The sequence below is a fragment of the Hippocampus zosterae genome, chromosome 17 (genome assembly GCF_025434085.1).
Source record: "Hippocampus zosterae strain Florida chromosome 17, ASM2543408v3, whole genome shotgun sequence".
In the NCBI taxonomy this organism is placed as follows: Eukaryota; Metazoa; Chordata; class Actinopteri; order Syngnathiformes; family Syngnathidae; genus Hippocampus; species Hippocampus zosterae.
Genome location: NC_067467.1, coordinates 4,087,240 through 4,105,722, shown reverse-complemented (window position 1 = coordinate 4,105,722; position 18,483 = coordinate 4,087,240). Strand labels below are relative to the sequence as shown.

The 18,483-nt window shown below is 46.1% G+C and overlaps 1 protein-coding gene and 1 long non-coding RNA gene across 11 annotated transcripts in view; one reads left to right on the top strand and one right to left on the bottom strand.

The window, feature by feature from the left end:
- Positions 1 to 474: 474 nt before the first annotated feature.
- On the top strand, positions 475 to 18,369 carry spag9a (sperm associated antigen 9a). Of its 7 annotated transcripts, none has more exons than XM_052049358.1 (31): positions 475 to 774; positions 3,189 to 3,309; positions 4,138 to 4,208; positions 4,300 to 4,388; positions 4,490 to 4,640; positions 5,682 to 5,768; positions 6,568 to 6,703; positions 6,810 to 6,906; positions 6,998 to 7,119; positions 8,471 to 8,485; positions 9,178 to 9,235; positions 9,351 to 9,503; positions 9,581 to 9,632; positions 9,746 to 9,876; positions 9,981 to 10,037; positions 10,942 to 11,106; positions 11,215 to 11,344; positions 11,490 to 11,579; positions 11,648 to 11,767; positions 11,876 to 12,053; positions 12,585 to 12,800; positions 12,861 to 13,065; positions 13,214 to 13,318; positions 13,430 to 13,510; positions 13,592 to 13,659; positions 13,789 to 13,937; positions 14,020 to 14,191; positions 14,291 to 14,404; positions 14,947 to 15,123; positions 15,684 to 15,821; positions 16,712 to 18,369. In XM_052049358.1, the coding sequence occupies exons 1-31, from the start codon at positions 475 to 477 to the stop codon at positions 16,828 to 16,830; spliced, it is 3,867 nt and encodes a 1,288-aa protein (XP_051905318.1). In that variant the 3' UTR covers positions 16,831 to 18,369. The 7 variants fall into 7 exon arrangements, with proteins under 7 accessions (XP_051905318.1, XP_051905316.1, XP_051905317.1 ...); XM_052049356.1 differs by having other exon boundaries at positions 11,648 to 11,773; XM_052049357.1 differs by lacking the exon at positions 8,471 to 8,485 and adding an exon at positions 7,944 to 7,955 and having other exon boundaries at positions 11,648 to 11,773.
- Positions 15,971 to 18,483, bottom strand: part of LOC127590031 (uncharacterized) — a 58,091-nt gene continuing 55,578 nt past the window's right edge. For all 4 annotated transcript variants that reach the window (XR_007959533.1, XR_007959534.1, XR_007959536.1 and 1 more), the window contains one exon: positions 15,971 to 17,118. This is a non-coding gene — a long non-coding RNA (uncharacterized LOC127590031). The remainder of the gene's footprint in view (positions 17,119 to 18,483) is intronic.

Genomic DNA, 18,483 nt, shown 5'->3' with positions numbered 1-18,483 from the left:
AAGTGAAATTCAAGTGCACGGCGTCAAACCGATATAGACAAAAATAGCAACGCATTTGTGTTTATGAATCCCCGTTTGTTCAGATACAGAGCTCAAAATCGGCAATATTAATCAAATACATTTCTTATCAATAACACTTAAACACATTGTGGATTAACGTGACGTTTTGTCGGCCATGTATGTGATTTATCCCGAGTGGCGAAAGGGCGTATAACATTTGTCAGGTCGTTTTTGGAATATCCAAGTTTGTGGAGTAGTTCATGAAGGCACCACTGAAGAAGGGAGAGGAAAAAAAGAGGAAGACATCCACGTCGTCTCCTGCATCGTACGGGCCCGGTCCGGTCCAGTAATGTTCTCTGTGCAGTCATTTCATCCAAGAAACGCATAAATGCTGTCATAGCGGCTGGGAATCTGGAATCCTACAATTAAAAAACACTCCTATTTGCATAATACGGAGAGGACTACAGACAAATAATGGAGCTGGAAGACGGAGTTGTGTACCAGGACGACCCGGGGACATCAGCGATGATGTCAGAGCGGGTATCGGGCCTGGCTAACTCCATTTACCGCGAGTTCGAGAGGCTCATCGGGAAATACGACGAGGACGTGGTGAAGGAGCTCATGCCGCTGGTGGTGGCGGTCCTGGAGAACCTCGACGCGGTGTTCGCGGAGAATCAGGAGCATGAAGTGGAACTGGAACTGCTCAAGGAGGACAACGAGCAGCTTATTACCCAGTACGAGCGCGAGAAAGCGCTCAGGAAACACGCGGAGGAGGTGAGACAATTTGTGCAGTTTTATGATGCTAGCCACCGTTAGCTTAGCTGGGAATTAAAACGCACTTCACCCGGGCAGCATCCAGCTTCTTTACAGAAGTAAACAAAACAATGCGAATTGTTGCGGATGTTGCAATGCTAACGTCCTCGCTATAAAGTGTGCACTTGGCGGCACGGTGCTTCATCTCCACAGTCGCACCTCGCACCTAAAGAAACTACATGGCATCCAAATGCACCTGTTCACCGCTCACTTCTCAAGTAAGTGAATGCAGCACGTCAGAGTCCCGTGAGACCTGCACCGGTGTGACTCAGCAGTTTAGGCCGTCATTAGAAGTGCCGGACCCGGCGGAAAGACACGGACAAATCAGGTTTCATTCAGTTTGATTTTAATTTATGAGTGCTGTTTCTGATTTGGATCAAAATTTCCCCGCCGCTAGCAGACAAAGCACCGACTCTCCAACTTTTAGCTAACACCAAGCACCAGCTAAAAAAAACCCCCTTAGCTCCACCACCATAACGACCAAGATTATAAAATACACTAACGTAGTCGGCCCGAGCGTCAATTCAAAACACGAACACAAAAGTTGCACTTAAATCAGTGCTTCTCCATTGTTTTCTGTTACGCAAGGAATAAGAAAACCCCCCAAACCCCCCATCTTTCCCGCCGTGACTATAAATAGTATCACTATCTATAAAATTGTTATAAATACACCTCCGTATAACGTTCATCCTAATGATCAAAAGAAAAAAAGAGAGAAATGTATATCATTTTAGAACAACGAATAATTTAACATGCTTTTTCCCACAGTAAAGGTTTGCCTGAAAAATAAATTAATGCGAACATCACCGCCACCTTGAACTAGGAATGGTGCTTAATTTTATTGTTAAAAATAAACTCTGATTAATCGATTGATATGATTGAATCGGCCAGCCACAATTTAAATTGTACCAAATGACAAGTTGTCTGTCTCAAGGCACTTTGACAGAGTGGAATAGCTTGAGATCCATGCAGTAAGGAAACTCAATAGATCCTGAAAAACCAAAACAGGAAGTCACCGTTTATTCTTCCTCCAACAGGAAAACAAAAAAAAAAACGGAATACCAAGACTCAATCTGCCACACACAGCGGATAGAGCAAAAGGTGGAGCAACAATTGGAGAACAATGCCACCTCTCAGAGTGCTCCTAATACTATGATATGCGATTGAAGTCGAACACTGGTACTGGTATTAATGCAATTGCTTTTGTTAAGACCTACTGCAGAAAATCTGAGGGCCAGAAGAAGGAAAAGTGAAATTGTTTTTCTCGCCTTGTGCTAGGTTGACACAAACTATATATTTTGATACTATACTATATATTTGACTTCTTATGCAAGGCTACAAAATATTTTCCCAATCATTTACCGGTAGAATCATTGGGACTCAAAGAACTGCAATTGATTAGAACTCAACTCAATTATATTATATTATATTATATTATATTATATTATATTATATTATATTATATTATATTATATTATATTATATTATATTATATTATATTATATTATTGTCATGGCTCGGATGTGAGAATTCGCGCCTCCTGAGGCGAGACTCGGACCTTCTGCCCCAGCTGACTCCTTGACCCAAATACATTTGGACTGCGGCAATCGTGACACTGAAGCGGCGTGACAGTCGCACATTGTCGCCGTTGTTTCAAAGTCCAGCATGAACCGTCAGTTCTAAAATATATATAAGGGGGGTATTACGTCCAGGTCATGTGATTTTTTATTTTATTTTTTTTATGAAGGGAAGTCACAGAAAGGGAACATCACCCTCATCACAACTTACGTTTCCCTATTTTCCCTGAATAGTGCTACGGTGGACTGACCAGTAGTATGTGTGCGCCTTGTCACGTTTTAACTGTTAAAAATGACATTGCAAGCTCCGCATGGACTTATTTGAATCGCCCACTTCCGGGTTCTGTAACTTAATATGGATTTGTCAATCCAGGTCCATCTGCTGTCACTTTGCAAGGCGCAGATGGGCGGCCATGTCAACATTCGCCTGTTTTCTTCCTGTTGATGGAAGTGCAAGAAATAGCCATACGACTCAATTTCAGTTTCCCAACTGACTTCCTTCTCTGCATGCAGATTTTTTTCCCCCTGCCCCGCCCAAATTGAAATAGTGGGAAATTATAACATGACCACAATTGTAGAGTCTCGCGTAACTTTTTTTTTTTCCAGAATGAGTAGTCCAGTTCACGTGGGATAAACATTGTGTAGAGCGACATTGTCCCACATTTGCCTCCAATTGTGAGAACATTGCTGCCCTTGTGACCAAAGAAAGAGACCGGTGACCGCAAGTTGCTTGACTTTGGTGCCGAAAGCGAACATGCCCGCCGTCTAATCCTGCTGCTTGTCTGTGTCTGCGAGTAGAAGTTCATTGAGTTTGAGGACACGCACGAACAGGAGAAGAAGGACCTGCAGAGCCATGTGGACAGAATGGAATCCCACTCACGGCAACTTGAACTCAAGATCAAGAACCACGCTGACCAGAGTAAGCACTAACGCGTGGATGTACAAATGACCCATAAAAAAAATATATACAGTATATACTGTATATATAATATATTCCTGACATAATATTTAATTGGGCACACAGACACCTCCCGACACATGTACAAATGACACACTTCGACACAAACACACACGCGCGCGCTTTCTTGCACATTTCGGAGCGGCAATGTAATTGGATTATCGGATTTATGTTCTTCCCATCGTAATGCGGCACTGCATCGCGGCTCTTCTTGTTGGTGGATTAAGGCATATTTTATCGTATTGCAAGTGTCCTCAAACCCGCCGGTTCACAGCGGCGGAATAACGAAAGCCTCTTTAAATGGCAGATTTGGGCGAAGCGACGTGCTTCTAAACGGGAGACGGTGACTCGTTGTTTGCTCTTGGAAATAAATTCGGCCAATGTAAAATTGATGACGGAAATGTTAACTAAAAATAAATAAAGAAGACCTTCATCATAGTTCACAAAAAAACGCCGGCGTAAACTTCAGATTTACAGACGCCACGGCTCCACTCCGTATGCCACCGTAAAAAGAGGACCACCACCTGTTATGATTTTAGAAAGAAAAAAAAAAGGCGTCTTTTTGGGGTGGTAGCAGTACGTATTGATGATCAAATATGAATTTGGGGCATTGCTTCTGATTATCGGAGTGTGCGTTTATTGAATTTGGAGTGAAAATGTATTCCGTTTTGGAATAAGGCTATGGCATCACAAAAAAAAAACAAAAAAATTGAAGCGCCGCGACGATACTTTCCAGATGCACATCATCCACGCTCCGAGTAACACACACGGTTTGTGGCCTCTGTTTAGTCGGCAGGTTAGAAGAGCGAGAGGTGGACCTGAAGAAGGAATACAACTCCCTCCATCAAAGGCACACGGAGGTAAGCGGGAAAAGAAGATGGATGGGAAGAGCAGAATATCGGGTCCGTATCTTTCACGGCGTTCCTGACTTGGCCTCTGGGCCGTTTGCAGATGATCCATAATTATATGGAGCACGTAGAGCGCATCAAAATGCAGCAAGGCGGCGAGACGTCCGAACCGAGCAGCGGCGGCCGAGTCCGGTCAGTCACCGTTTTTTATTTATTTTTTGTTCACTTCCATTCGGTTGCGTTCATCTTTGGCACGATAAGAAAATCCGCTCTTCTCCTCCGCACCTCTGCAGGAGAGAGCGTCCGCTTTCTTTGGGCATCTTCCCAACGTCCGCCGGCGGGGCTCTGCCCATTGCCGACTCGCAGAGCCGTGCGGAGACGCCGAGCGCGGAGGGATGGAGGCTCGGCGACACGACGCACACTCGCTCCAACACCAGCCTGCAGGTGGGTGCGCCTACGACGCGTTCCGGCGTTTCCTCTCCTGGCGCAGTTTTTGGCTTTTGGTCACTTGGAAAAATAGAGAGCCTTTGATAAGGCGTGCGCACGCTCGCGGGCTCTCGTAGGCTCCTGACAAAGGCCTCTCTATTTTCAGACATCCTCTTTTTTTCGAGCGCCCATGAATATGCAAAGCAGTCTTTTTTTATTTTTTTCAATCGGTGAGATGCCCGAAATGAACTTTTAGGACCTGGGATAGTGACAAGGTTATTATGTTGATTGTAATTTCCCCCATTGCGGGACAAATAAAGGATATCTTAATGTTGATCCAATATGACCAACCCATAAGATAAGATAAGATAAGATAAGATAAGATAAGATAAGATAAGATAACCTTTGTTGTCTCACAATGGAGACATTTGCAAAAAATAAATAGAATAAAATGCCGAAAATAAACTCAAATAGGGATGGACGCTGCTGGACAGGCAGCCACTCCCATGATGCCATCTCAGGGGGGGGGGGGGAGTATATATTAAAAAAAATATATATATATATATATATATATATATATATATATATATATATATATATATATAACCAAAATATTTGTGTAATTACCGGTCGTCTGATATTGTTTATTCTCATCCAGATGAGTTTGTATCGCATTGAGTTTGTTAAAAAAAAGTACATGAGAAGATGAGCTTGGAAAAAAAAAAAAAAGATATTCATTATCAGGATCGAATTATTGATTATTCAGCCCTCGTAGCAACAAAATTTCTGTGTTTTGGGGTCAAGTGGGGCTGGAACAGATGAATGGGATTTTCAATCATTTCCATGTGGGGAGGGGGATGTTGATTTGCGATAAGAGTGTGATGACGGAACCAATGAAACTCTCAAGTCGAGGCACCGTATTCATATTTTGCCTCGTACTTGCAGGGGGGAAAAAAGTCTTTGTTGACTTCACAGAGATGCACACTTGCTTTGGAGCCTTTGCGTTTTCTGCTGAATGCATACATGAGCTTCTATCTTACTCTCCCCACCCCCAAGCAGCAGGACTTTGCCAACCCCCCAAGAGAAAGGGGGGGTAAGAGCGCGCAAGACTCTACTTGGGGGAGTTCACTGGCTGACGACTGCAAGGTAGTTGACTGACTGCCGGGTGGTGGAGAGCGGGGACACGCTCCCGCATCTGCTGCGGCCACCACCTTGTGTGTGTGTGTGTGTGTGTGTGTGTGTGTGTGTGTGTGTGTGTCGTTCACTGTGCTTTCAAGCAGCCTCGCTTCACCTGCTCTTGATGGTGCGCCGTGCAAACGCGTTGTGCCAATTTGGAGTCGGCCACGCACAAATTGTTCATCAAGTCGAGAACAATTCGTTTGCATGGCGGCGCTGTTGATTTATTTTTCTCGATTTATTTTCCTTTGCTTTCGATGAACGATGCACGCCCGTTTTCTTGTCTTTCTCACTGCATCACTCATTTGGAAATGGCAGCCCTTCGTTTATTGACTGAGTGTTGTGTAGTTGGTTGTCGTATGCACTGCAACTACTTGTGTTGTCGTTCGGTGGTAGCCGTGTTTTTATTTTGGATCGTCTCGTTTTGTGACGCGGCACGTCTGAGTGTAGCCTTCCTTGTGGTTAGTGTTTTATCGTCTGTGTTTTTGGTGGCATCGAGCCGATTGTCCCCCCCGCCCCCCCCACCCACTGTGAAAATTAGCTTTTTTTTTTTTTTTTTTTTTGGTGGCCGACGTCTCCTTTTGTGTTCATCTGAGCTCCAGTACCACAAAAAACTGTACCGTACTTTTTTTGTTGATTTAATGACCTTGACAACCAAAGTTCATTTTGGTCTTATCGTGCGAGCTGAGATGCTCACGCGTCATCGCGTCCGTGCACTTTGGAGATTATGTTCCGAATCAGGCCGTAATGCAATTCCGGTCCGCTACAGGACGAAATGTCGGATTTGACCGGCTGCAAGTCTGCCACTTTGACGCCCACTTCGGCCTCCGATTTTGGGAGGGATGACGGGAACAGTAAGAGCACAGAGGTACAAGCCGCACCAGGGACCAGATCTGTATCAGTCGGTAAAAGTCTCTTCCACTTGTCACAAAATCGTTTTTTTTTTTCTCCTACGCTATCCATCAGCCGTTAACGTCGTTTTATCTTCCGATGAATCGCATCTGTTTTAAGGTTTGCCTGATAATGAAGACGACGGCTCGGACGTGCAGGACATCATCGAGTCCACGCCTGAGCTGGACATGGATCTGGCCGGCTACAAGAAATGCAGGTAGAACAAACATCATCCAATTGAAATTCAGTGACGTGAAAAACAAAAAAAACCAAAAACATCGTCCTCCCGTTTTGATCCTCCTCGGCAGTACGCCGATCAAAGGCATTGAGAACAAGGCCTTTGATCGGAACACGGACTCCCTTTTCGAGGAGCTGTCGTCTGCGGGCACGGGGCTCATCGGGGACGTGGACGAAGGTGCCGACCTACTGGGTGAGTTCCAACGGGTCGCCGTTTGCTCCGAAGGTTTTCGTGTTGCGTTTCTGAAAACGTGTCAGACGCGTGCTTAGCGCGATTGCTGGCGGCCTTTGCGAAATGACTTTTTGGAAATTGCTATTCTTTTTACATGGAGAATTTGTGCAGCTACTCCGATTCTTTTTTTTAAATTTTATTATTTTTATTTCTTTTTTGGGGGGGGGGGACTCTTCGTCCTCCAGCTATTTTTTTTCTATGTCATGGAAGTAGAGTGTTAAAAAAAAACTAAACAAAAGGTTTTATGCGAGGAGACTGTAGAGCGTTTTGAAAATCAATTTGAATATTGCTGCCAAGCCCTCTCGGCAGGCACTTTAGAACACTCGCGCAATCAAATTGAATATAAAATTGAATACCAAAAAAAATATGATGTTATTGTGGTTGTAATACAGTAGCTACCTTAACCCTTTCGGGGACAGCGGTTACTACACTGGACCGCTTATCATGTTATCAGGTTACAGGGGGCATATAAAATTGCCCAACCAAAAAAACAAAAACACATTTATCTAGAATAAGTTACAGTTTTACCCTACTAAGTACATCTCCGTTAATCAACACATTGTTCAATGTACTGTACCTCTCCAAACATTTTTTAAAATCGTTATATTGTGAATATTATAAGTTGACTTGCGGCAAAAAAAAAAAAAAAGTCACCCGCCCGTTTTGCCTCAGTGTTCCGTCGCCGGCTTCGGTCCGAGCGCACTTCTGGCCATGGGCCTGTGTTAACGTCACCTTTTCTTTTTCCTCCATGTCCCCCGTCTCCCTGCTTTTGTCTCTATTCCCAGTGGAGTACTCCGGTGTGTATAACCTCCGAATCGAGTTCTTTTACGTCATGTCCCCCTCAAACATCACCTTTGGTTCTGCATATGCACCAATAGCCGCAGCGCACAGTGGCACACCCTGTTTATTGTTTCAAACGGCAGCCGGCTTCAGGTTTAGCGCTTCTTAGCCGTCAAAGTGTTGATTGACTTATCCGAAGACAATCTGACGTTGAGTTGGATGCATGGAGGCGTTTGGTTATCTTTTGAAACTCTTTCTATAGCGATGAATCATATCAAGATGGGCTAACCACTTTTTTTTTTAACAGCTTCAATTCTTTTCACTTTGTTTGTGTTCCTTCCCCTTGATTGCAAAGTGGCCTTTATATCTGACCCAGCAACAATATATTTGTATTTGTTTGTGGAATCAGCAGCTGAACATCATGATTTCAATAATTCCAGCATCTCAAACTATATCTGCATTTCTTTTCTTTTTGTTTTTTTTTTCCTCCTCCTTATTCTTTCCGCCTGGCCGGGATTGCATGGTTTCTCAGACCTTAGTTTGATTGGTAAGACCTCACCTGCTCTATCCATCTTTTGCCTGCCAGTCATATGACATGCGTGCTGCGTGTGTGTGTGTGTGTGCGCGTGTGTGTGTGAGTTTTTATGTTTGCTGCTCGTAGTCTTGAAAAAAGCTTAGAGCAGTGGTTCTTAACCTTCTTAAAGGTATCGAACCCAACCAGTTAATATGCACATTCACCGAACCATTCATTAGTGAAAAAAAATATATATACTACAAATTAAAGATAAAAAACCACGAATAAAAACAGAAAAAAACTAAATAAAATTTCAAGAGGTAAGTATACTTTTTAAAAATTTATTTAACGACGGACGATCATGTCAGTGTCACGTTGACTAGGAAGCGAACTAAATTTCCCACAGCACTGATTGGACAAGCAATGTCATGTGATCATCTGCAGCCAATGATGGCCAAGTGGGCGTGTCATAATAATTGACAGGTTGAGTCGCGTGGCTCCCTCGAACCCCCTTGGGCTCGATCGAACCCAGGTTAAGAACCACTAGCTTAGAGTGACAAATGGCAGTTGTTTGACTAGTCTGACGTTTAGTTCAGTCTTAATGTGTTTTTCTTTAAATATGTAGTGCTAAAATAGCATCTCGGCTTGCTGTAGAAATTGTAGAAAAGAAATATTCCAATGTTTTGTTTTGTTTTTTGTTTTGCTTTTTTGGGGGGGGGGTTCAGGGATGGGCCGGGAAGTGGAAAATCTCATTCTGGAGAACTCACAGCTGCTTGAAAGAAAGTAAGATCTTTAAAAAAAAAACAACATCCAAAAAAAGCATGCCAAATGTTGTACAGTTGTACGGCGAGCCCACTCGTCCTTGTTCTGTCTGAATGTCGAAAACTCTCCGCCGCAGGAATGCCCTGAACGTGGTGAATAAAGACTTGATTTTGAAAGTGGATGAGTTGACGTGCGAGAAGGAGATGCTGCAGGACGAGCTGGAGGCCGTGCGGCAGGCCAAGACAAAGATGGAGGACAAAAGCCGAGAGTTGGAGGAGGAACTGAAAAAGTAAGTGAGTCCTTGATCGTGAGACCGCAACCCCGAGGTAGCCGCTTCTCAACTCCCCTCCCTGTGTCGGTTGGCAGAGTGCGACTCGAGATGGAGGAGGCGCTCCAGAAAACGAAAGAAGAAGAAGACGTGAGTCCGCGCCGACGGCGCTCGTCGTTGCCTTTGCGGCGCCGAGCTCGGACTTAACGCGTGAAAGGTTCTCTAAATTGCTTGTATGCGGCTTTTGGCAATTGCTTCCGCAGAGCGACGTACCCACGGCTCAGCGGAAGCGCTTCACCAGGGTGGAAATGGCCCGAGTGTTGATGGAAAGGAATCAGTACAAAGAGAGGCTGATGGAGCTGCAGGAAGCCGTGCGGTGGACGGAGATGATTCGGTAGGGAGTTGAGTGGCGTGCGGACAAAACGGGAGGAGCCGCGTGCTTCCGATGCCTTTTAAATGCTCCTACTTAGAAAAAAAAAAAGATGACGTTGTGTTCAGGGCCTCCAGGGAAAATCCGTCTCTTGCGGAAAAGAAGAAATCCAGCATCTGGCAGTTGTGAGTCCTTTTTTTTCCAATTGACTGTCTTTTGTTTGAAGCGCACTTTTTGTTTTTTGTGAGGCCTTTTTTATTTCCTGTGCAGTTACTCGACTGCATTTGTCTTCTTATCTTCTTCGGGATTTGCTTTTGAATTGGCAGCATTAGGTAAAAGTGGCTCAGTGAATAATCTCCCAGTCAAACCTCAAGCATCCCCTGCCTACCTTTTGAACCCCCCCCACCCCCCCCCCCCCCGCACCCGCAACCGCATCCTTTTTTCCTCGAGAAACTGCTCACATGGTTTTCCTTCCACCCCGGTTTCTCCTGACTCCTGCCTGCTCTTTTCCGGTTTGTTTTGTTTTTTTCCTTCCCCGTCTGCTCAAAGGAGAGAAAACGTTCAAGTGTGGATGAATGATTTGCGCTAAAGCATGAGACGATATCGCACGTTACAGAGTAAAATTCAACTACAGAGTTTTTTTTTTTTTCAGAAAGGAGGACTAGGCAATTAAAAATACAGTTCTTGGGTAACGCGTTGTTCATAACTAACGATGAGTGGCAAACTGTAGTTGATGTGACATCAATAGTTTGGTCGCGTGAGCCAACGTCAAGCCTGCTCAGCCGAAAAATGTGGATGTTGTGTTCGGATTGAGGAAATAACGGCAGACTGTTAAGCTTGTGTAGATATTCTGGACCATATCTCTTAAAAACGAGACCGCTTGAGTCATCACAAATGCGGTTGCGCTCCGTCGTGACGCAATCCAGGTTGACACTCGTCGATCCGATGTTTGTCCCCCTCCTCCCAGCATGCTCGGGTCGTACGTCAGCGCAGCGCCGATGATTCCCGGCGCTTGTTTTGGTTGTCGGCTGACGCCCTGTTTGCTCTTTTCCTCTTGGTGGCTGCGTGACTTCAACCCCCGCCTTGCAGCTTCAGCAGACTTTTTAGCTCCTCCTCCAGCGCCCCCGCCGTCAAGAAGATGGAGCCGCAGTCTAACGTCAAATACAACGCTCCGGGCGGCATGGTGAAACGGAGCAGCACTTTCTCCCAGTTCCCCACGGAGAAGTCCAAAACGTTTGACTTCCTCAATGACGAGTAAGTTTAGCGCCCCCTCCCTGGCCCTTTCTGTGTCTTATTGTTTAAGACGTTTAAGAGTTTCTTAGATCTGGAATTTATGAGAGGCGTCTGATCCCGATCATCTAGAAAAGACCAATGCAGCTCCCCTTCGCGCAAGGAGCAGAAGCGAGCCCAGTACAGGCAGGTGAAAGCTCACATGCAGAAGGAGGACGGTCGGGTCACCGCGCACGGGTGGAGCCTGCCGAGCAAGTTCAAGGTAACGATGACACCGAGGATGAACGGGACGCTGTCATCGAATTGCAAATCGGAGTCGTTGGGAAATGTTTTGTGTGATTTTTTTTTTTTGGGGGGGGGGGTCAGGAATTGAATTTTAAGAGCGTGTTTTGATACACCTTGATTAGGGGGCCAACGGTGGACAAACGGAGAACAAAATCAACCTGCCCGTGCCCGTCTATTTGAGACCCCTGGAGCAGAAAGATGCGTCTTTGAAGGTAATTTACCCGAAGCGGCCGACTGGAAGACGTCAAACGGCGATGATTTATGAGCTTGGCTTTCCCAGTTGTGGTGCGCGGCGGGCGTCAATCTCTCCGGGGGGAGGGCGTCGCACCCGCCGTCTGAGCTCGCAAAGCAGATGAAGGGATCGCAGGGTAGCCTGAACCATTTGGAGCAAGAGAACAAGGTCAGGGTGAGGATTTAAAGATTAGCTTGGCCCCCTCGGCTGTGTTTGCGTTTCCCCTCCCGGTAGGTCCAGCAAATCCCTAAAACAAGTGTTGGTCTACCCTGTCAGGATCAAGAGAAAGTCGAGGAGCTGATCCTTCAGGACGAATCGTCGAGTCGGGTGTGGTTGTGCGCCAGCGCCCACTCCTCCACCAAGGTCTTGGTGGTGGATGCTGCCCAACCGTCTGACCTTGTCGACAGCTTCTACGCCTGCAACACGCACGTCGTTTGCATCGCCAGTGTTCCAGGTAGATCTTAGCTTCTCGCTTTTTGGTTTCTGGTCTCTCGATTGGAGACAGAACATTGGTCATGGTTTTTTTGAAGGAGGCAGCCGATATTGGCCCGAATATAAGACGGTGTTTTTGTTTTTTTTTTTGCATTGAAATAATTATACCCATTCACGACGCTAGATGGCGCCAGATACCATTGAAGCGAATGCTGAACTTGACTCCCAGCCCAAAGTGAACCCCTGCAGGAAGAATAAAATTAAAAATAGCGGTAGCACGAAGAAGATAAATAAAAAATAGCGGTAAGAAAGAAAAGAGAAGAAAATAAAAGAAGAGATAACAGAAAATGGAGAAACGTAGCGACGATGTGGAGAAAAGTGGGTCGATAATTATTTTCTGTATAAAAATTAATTTGATGTTCAAAAAGTATTTTTTTTTTCAAACTCGAGTCTTGAAAAAGTGGGCGTCGTCTTATAATTGGGCCAATACGGTATTTCTTCTTTCTTCTTCGTGACCCGCTCGGCGTCAAACTTTGTTGACGTTCGTTTCCAGGTGTGTCAGAGTCCGATTATCCCGCCGGTGAGGAAGTACCTCAAGACGCGGATGCCAATCAGGGCGATGTGGTCTCCCTGGCTGGCAGCGTGGCCAGCGTGGGCTCGACGGGCAGCGACGGCACCCTGGCAGCTGAGGGCGCCACCGCCATACCCCAGACGGCCAGCGCAGGGGGCCTCGAGCAGCCGGCGGAGCACAGCGCCATCCCCGGCTCAGGTACTTGGCAATCACAGGCTCGCTGAGTGGGCGTGACAAGAAATTTCGGCCTGTCCGCAGCCGAGCTGTCCAGGCAGACGAGCCCGGCGGATGTTCCCACGGCGGAAGAGGCGACGGAAGCAACGGAGGCAAACGCCGACGGGTGCGAAGAGGGCGAGGGGGACCAGGGACCCGAGCAAAATCAGCCCGGGATCTACACGGAGCACGTTTTCACCGACCCACTGGGGGTGGGGCCTAACGAGTCTTCTCCTACCTACGTCCAAAGGTGGCGGATGCACTGCATTCTGGCGCACAAATCAGTTCCGTTCGGTTTTAGTTTACTCCGGAATAGAAGAGTGCCTTAACCTGGATGAAAATCGACCTCCGCTTTTATTTTATTTTTTTTAACGGCTTATCTGCTCTTTGTGATCCAGGGGCTCCGTGACAACCTTGCCGGACGACTCTGACCCCTCGGCTCTGGAAGTCAAGAGGATGAGCAGTGCCCTCCCCACTATGTGGCTTGGCGCTCAGAATGGGTGGTGAGTGGTCACATCATATCCACTAGAGGGCGCCAAATGTTAATCGTTGGCAAAGAATCCCAAGTTTGTTGTCCCACTGTAAAGAATGTGAACCTTCTTGTCATGCTCCAGTCTGTACGTCCACTCATCTGTGGCGCGATGGAGAAAGTGTCTTCATGCCATCAAGCTTAAAGACTCCATCCTCAGCATCGTGTGAGTACGCCGCTGGAGACGCACAAGCATGACCAGCCAAATGTTTTTCATACATGTGAAAAAAAGGTTTTTTTGATGCAGGCACGTTAAAGGTCGAGTCCTGGTAGCACTGGCGGATGGAACCTTAGCAATTTTCCACAGAGGCATCGGTGAGTCTGCTGTTATGTCAACTGACTTTTTTTTCTGTTGATTTCCGGAACCATTTGATCTCGGACATTCATGAACGACGACATCGAGTCGATTTTTTTGTTTGTTTGTTTGTTTGTTTTTTCCCCCAGACGGCCAGTGGGACCTTACCAACTACCACCTGTTGGATCTGGGACGACCCCACCACTCAATCCGCTGCATGACTGTAGTTCACGATAAGGTGTGGTGCGGCTACAGGAACAAGATCTACGTCATCCAGCCTAAAGCCATGAGGATAGAGGTAAAGGAGACATTGAATGTTCATTGTCCCAAAAAAAAACAAAACAAAAAAAGTCACACTGGCATTTGTATCGGCTGAGTAGAAGTCGTTCGACGCACACCCGCGCAAGGAGAGTCAGGTTCGGCAGCTCGCCTGGGTTGGAGACGGCATCTGGGTGTCCATCCGACTGGATTCCACACTTCGATTGTTTCATGCCCACACCTTCCAGCACCTCCAGGATGTGGATATTGAGCCCTACGTCAGCAAAATGCTAGGTAGACCCACCGCTCGCCTTCCTCGGTTCTGGACCAGAATCCCCCCCCCCCCCCCCCTTGGAAATAATGTACCGTAAACAAATGACCTCTGCTTTGCAGGCACGGGTAAACTGGGTTTCTCCTTTGTGAGAATCACAGCTTTGGTGGTCTCCTGCAGCAGACTTTGGGTGGGGACTGGAAATGGCGTCATCATTTCCATCCCGCTGTCCGAAGGTAACAAATTGCAGTCCCGCTTTCTTCATACTTGAAAGCACGTGATCGTTTCACGGCTCCGCCGTACGGTACGGAGCCCAAACGACACATCTTGCATAATGTCCTGCCCCGTGTCTCCGCATGTGATCCGCCCATTCGCGCCGTCTCATTTATTGCTCGCCTTTCAAATAAAGCGAGCGACGCGCTAAGCATACATCCTGTGCCGGCCTGCTCTAAATGCAACAATTGTTGCTCCCGAGGCGCCTTGAATACGAGATGACTGGGTTACCATGGATACCGGCTTTGCAGACACACTGCGCGTTCAACCGTCCAATTGAGAATCCGTCGGACGGTTGTGTCAAAACAAAACAACACCGGCAAGGTTTCAGCGCGCAAAGGGAAGAAACGTGTTTGTTCGGCTGTCTTGAGCTTTTGCGCTTCAACCATTTTCTCCTTCCGCCACTTTTGGGCTTTCCTTTTACTCTCCGAGCTCATCCCTCCTACGCGTCATCTAAAGCTAGCTCAATAATAAGTAGTTTGACAAGTTGTCACTTATTTTGCAGCCAACAAGACATCCGCACCGGTGCCAAATTGGCCCGGCGGCGCCGTACGGGTTTACAGTGACGACAGCGCGGAGGGCGCACTGCCATCCAGCTTCGTGCCGTACTGCTCCATGGCGCACGCCCAGCTCTGTTTCCATGGACATCGAGATGCTGTCAAATTCTTTGTCACCGTGCCAGGTGAGCATCAAGTGCTGAGAAGGCTGGGGCACCCCCCCCCAAAAAAAAAAAAAACGGAATTAGAGTATTTGATGCTTGTCGGTGGCCCGCTCGCATCCAGTACAAAGCTGTATGTTGCCGTTAGCAACATCATCAGGCGGAAATGCGTTCTAGACTTGAACTCAACAGGTAAACAGCCACAAAAATAGAGAGATCATTTTATTTATTTCCTTTTTCAAAAAGAATTTTCCCCCTTCCGCATGCTTTAAACATCCCAATGTATGGAAGCACACATTTTACAAGCGTAAATGACGAGAGATTAGCCTTGCTGCTATAAGCCTTCAAAGAACGACTTTTACGTGTGGCGGCAAAGAGCTCACAGCAGTTGTCACGGACATTTTTTGTAATGTAGCAACTGGCGGAGGTTGACGGCAGAATTGGTGGAGCTGCTTCGGCGTCTGATCGGATTTTAAACGGAGATACGGATGTCCTACTAAAGGCTACAGTGATCCCCTCCTTCATTTTTTTTTTCTGTCAAGGTCATTTGACCTATTTATTTAATTACATCTTCTTCTCGACAGGTCAGGCAATGCCACCTCCCGGAAGTGCTGATTCGGGCTCCGACGACCCCCCGTCTGAATCCTCGGACACAGCCGCGTCAGAGCCCAAAACGTACCTGGTGATGAGTGGAGGAGAAGGCTACATTGACTTCAGAATGGGTAAGCACAATTTTTTTTACGTTTTTTTTTTTACAGTGGTACTGTAAGCGCATATAAAATGTTATAACTCGTTTTCGGCTTCCAAGGTATTTTTAAAATGATTCATATCACGCAGTAGGGGTTTTATTGATTTGTTGTTGTTGTTGTTGTTTTTCTTCATATAAGTAGAGGCAAAGCTCAAGGAATGGGTAAACTCATTCTGATCGTTACGGTACTCTGAGTGGCACTTCATGCTTACCAAAGCATTAATCCACCTGAAACCAAACTTGTCCGGCCCTTCGGCGCTAGCCAGATAAGACTCTTAAGACCTGATTTACTCGAGGTTTGCACGTGCTAAAAACAAGCTCAGACTTGATTGCTCACACAAACCGTTAAGGAAGCCGATGTACTCGCTCGCGCCCAGCCCAGGTTTGCGTCTGCCAAACGGGGCCAAATTGCAGTGCGGTTTATTTTGGGTGTTCTGCATGGAGTAGATGTAATTAGATGAATTCAGCAACGTGATTCATCAAACCCGAGATGAATCGCGGTGGCTGATTTTTGCGCCTGGAAATGGTGAGACGAGAAGAGAAGAGAGGTGCAAACCGTGCGTGACCGCGAATGCGTTCATGCGCCGAGCACGTGGCTACAAAATGAGAGGCGATGAGAAGAAGGGATCTTCTTTTCCACTCATTTTTGCAAAACCAGAAAGAGAAATTGCCGTGAGATATTGTATTTTCAGCACTTGAAATTTTTTGGGGCGGGGGGCTTCAGAATGGAATGATTACATGGCTAACTCAGAGCCGGTCACAAGAAGGAGTCATGCCATATCAGCTGGGACAAAACTTCTTTCGACTTTGCTACATGTGTGTGGATCCCCGCATCTGACCTCACCGGCCATCTTGACACCTCAGGTGACGAGAACGCAGAGCTGGACGGCACATCCGAGCCGACGTCGGGCCAACGGTCGGCGCCGACCAAGGCCGAGCGGAGTCACCTCATCGTCTGGCAGGTGGCCACTTCTCATGATTGAGCCAACGCCACTTTCGACATCCTCGGCCTTCAGCCCGCATGCGCAACTTCAAGTTTTTTTGAATCGAATAGAATTCTTAAGTCATTCACAACTTTGTAAAAAAAAACAAAAAAAACAAAAAAAAACACGCCTATTTTTTCAGTATTTTTTGTACAGTTTATTCGTATGGTCAGTAGGGGATGTGTGCTAAGTTAACCGATACGGCCAAGCGCTCCCTTCGTTGGGGCTGCACGCCGCTGCAAAAAGGCGTGGACGTCGTTTCCCCGCTCTAGGACGCTCGAGGCATTTCTGCAGACATGGGGAGAAAAGGGAGAAGGAACTTTTTGAGTTTATCTGACCTATTATTTCATATTATACATGTTAAGATTTTTGACATTTGTATACCACAAGTCTCCGTGTGAGAGCTCAGGTGTGTTTGTGTGTGTGTGTGTGTGTGTGTGTGTTGGTTTACAATTCTCTGTGGTACACAAAACTTGATTTTTTTGCCACTGCAGCTGTAGAGTAAGGCTCTTGATTTCCCCCCACCCCCTTTTTTTTTTAAACCGAGGATTTACATGTGGGCTGTTCGGGTAGTCAGCTTGCCATCTTGGTGCTTCCCGTTCCGATTTCATGGGCACTTTATTGTGATGGACTCGATTAATTGCTTTGAACAAACAAACAGAAATGCTCTGTGTGCCAAAAAAAGTGTTGGCGAGGTGTCATCCCAATAACTCAATGATGACCGAAGGAAGAACATGAAAAGGAATTTATTTGTTGAGACAGTATTGAATATCTTAAAAGGTCTGCGTGCTTGTTTGTGTCAAATCAATTTGAATAGGACATTTTGGCCAAACGTAATATTTTAATGTGGCACCTTCTTGTGGAAATGCACGTGACTAAAAGAGACGAGCGTGCTGCATTGTCTCCTCTGGAGAGGAATTATTTGGCATTTGTTTGATATCCATCTGTGAAAATGTAAAGTATGTGATGATGACTCTAAAATGCTTGCAGAAATTGATTCAATGTCTGAAAAGATCAGGCCAAGTCTGGTCTACTGTCCTTCGCCGGCATTCGAAACGATGACGTTATCTCCTGTTTTTACCATTCCAATATTTATTTGCATTGCAATGGAGCCTGCGTTGGTTCAGAATGTAACTTTTTATCAAACCAGTCCATTTTGAAAAATGCAGTGCGATGAGTTTCTATGATTGTTAATTTTAAAGCAGTATTTTTTTTTTCTCCTCGCAAGCCACAAGATCACATTTTGCCAACAGTAACAAAGGGTTTTGACATCAATGTACTAAGCTATGCATGTTTTTTAAGACAACACTGCAATGTTATTGGCTCTTTAGTGCCACCATTTTGGGTAGGGAGGATGTGTGTGTGTGAGTGTGTTTGGTTGTCCGTCCATGTGTGCGCGTGGCTTCGTGTAGTGTTTGTGTGCATTTCCATCTGAAAAAAAAAAACTCTGGATGCCATAACAGTTCTCCTGGTCAGTGTTTAATAAGTGAACATCATAGCCTTATTTTTAACAATCTATTAAACTCAATTTCACCAAGATCCTGCTGTTGTCACTTCTCTTTTTGGATCTCTATTCAATTACCTTTTTTTCCGGGAGACTGAATGGTGTCTGATCGTAGAGAGACGTGAGTACTCACAGCTTGCAAATATCCA

What these genes read in the sequence shown, in the direction of transcription:
- spag9a (XM_052049356.1), top strand. Translation starts at nt 475, where the DNA reads ATGGAGCTGGAAGACGGAGTTGTGTACCAGGACGACCCGGGGACATCA. An exon ending in GACCAGATCTGTATCAGTCG is followed by an intron (nt 6,704 to 6,809) that starts GTAAAAGTCTCT and finishes ATCTGTTTTAAG; the next exon opens with GTTTGCCTGATAATGAAGAC. An exon ending in GCCGGCTACAAGAAATGCAG is followed by an intron (nt 6,907 to 6,997) that starts GTAGAACAAACA and finishes CCTCCTCGGCAG; the next exon opens with TACGCCGATCAAAGGCATTG.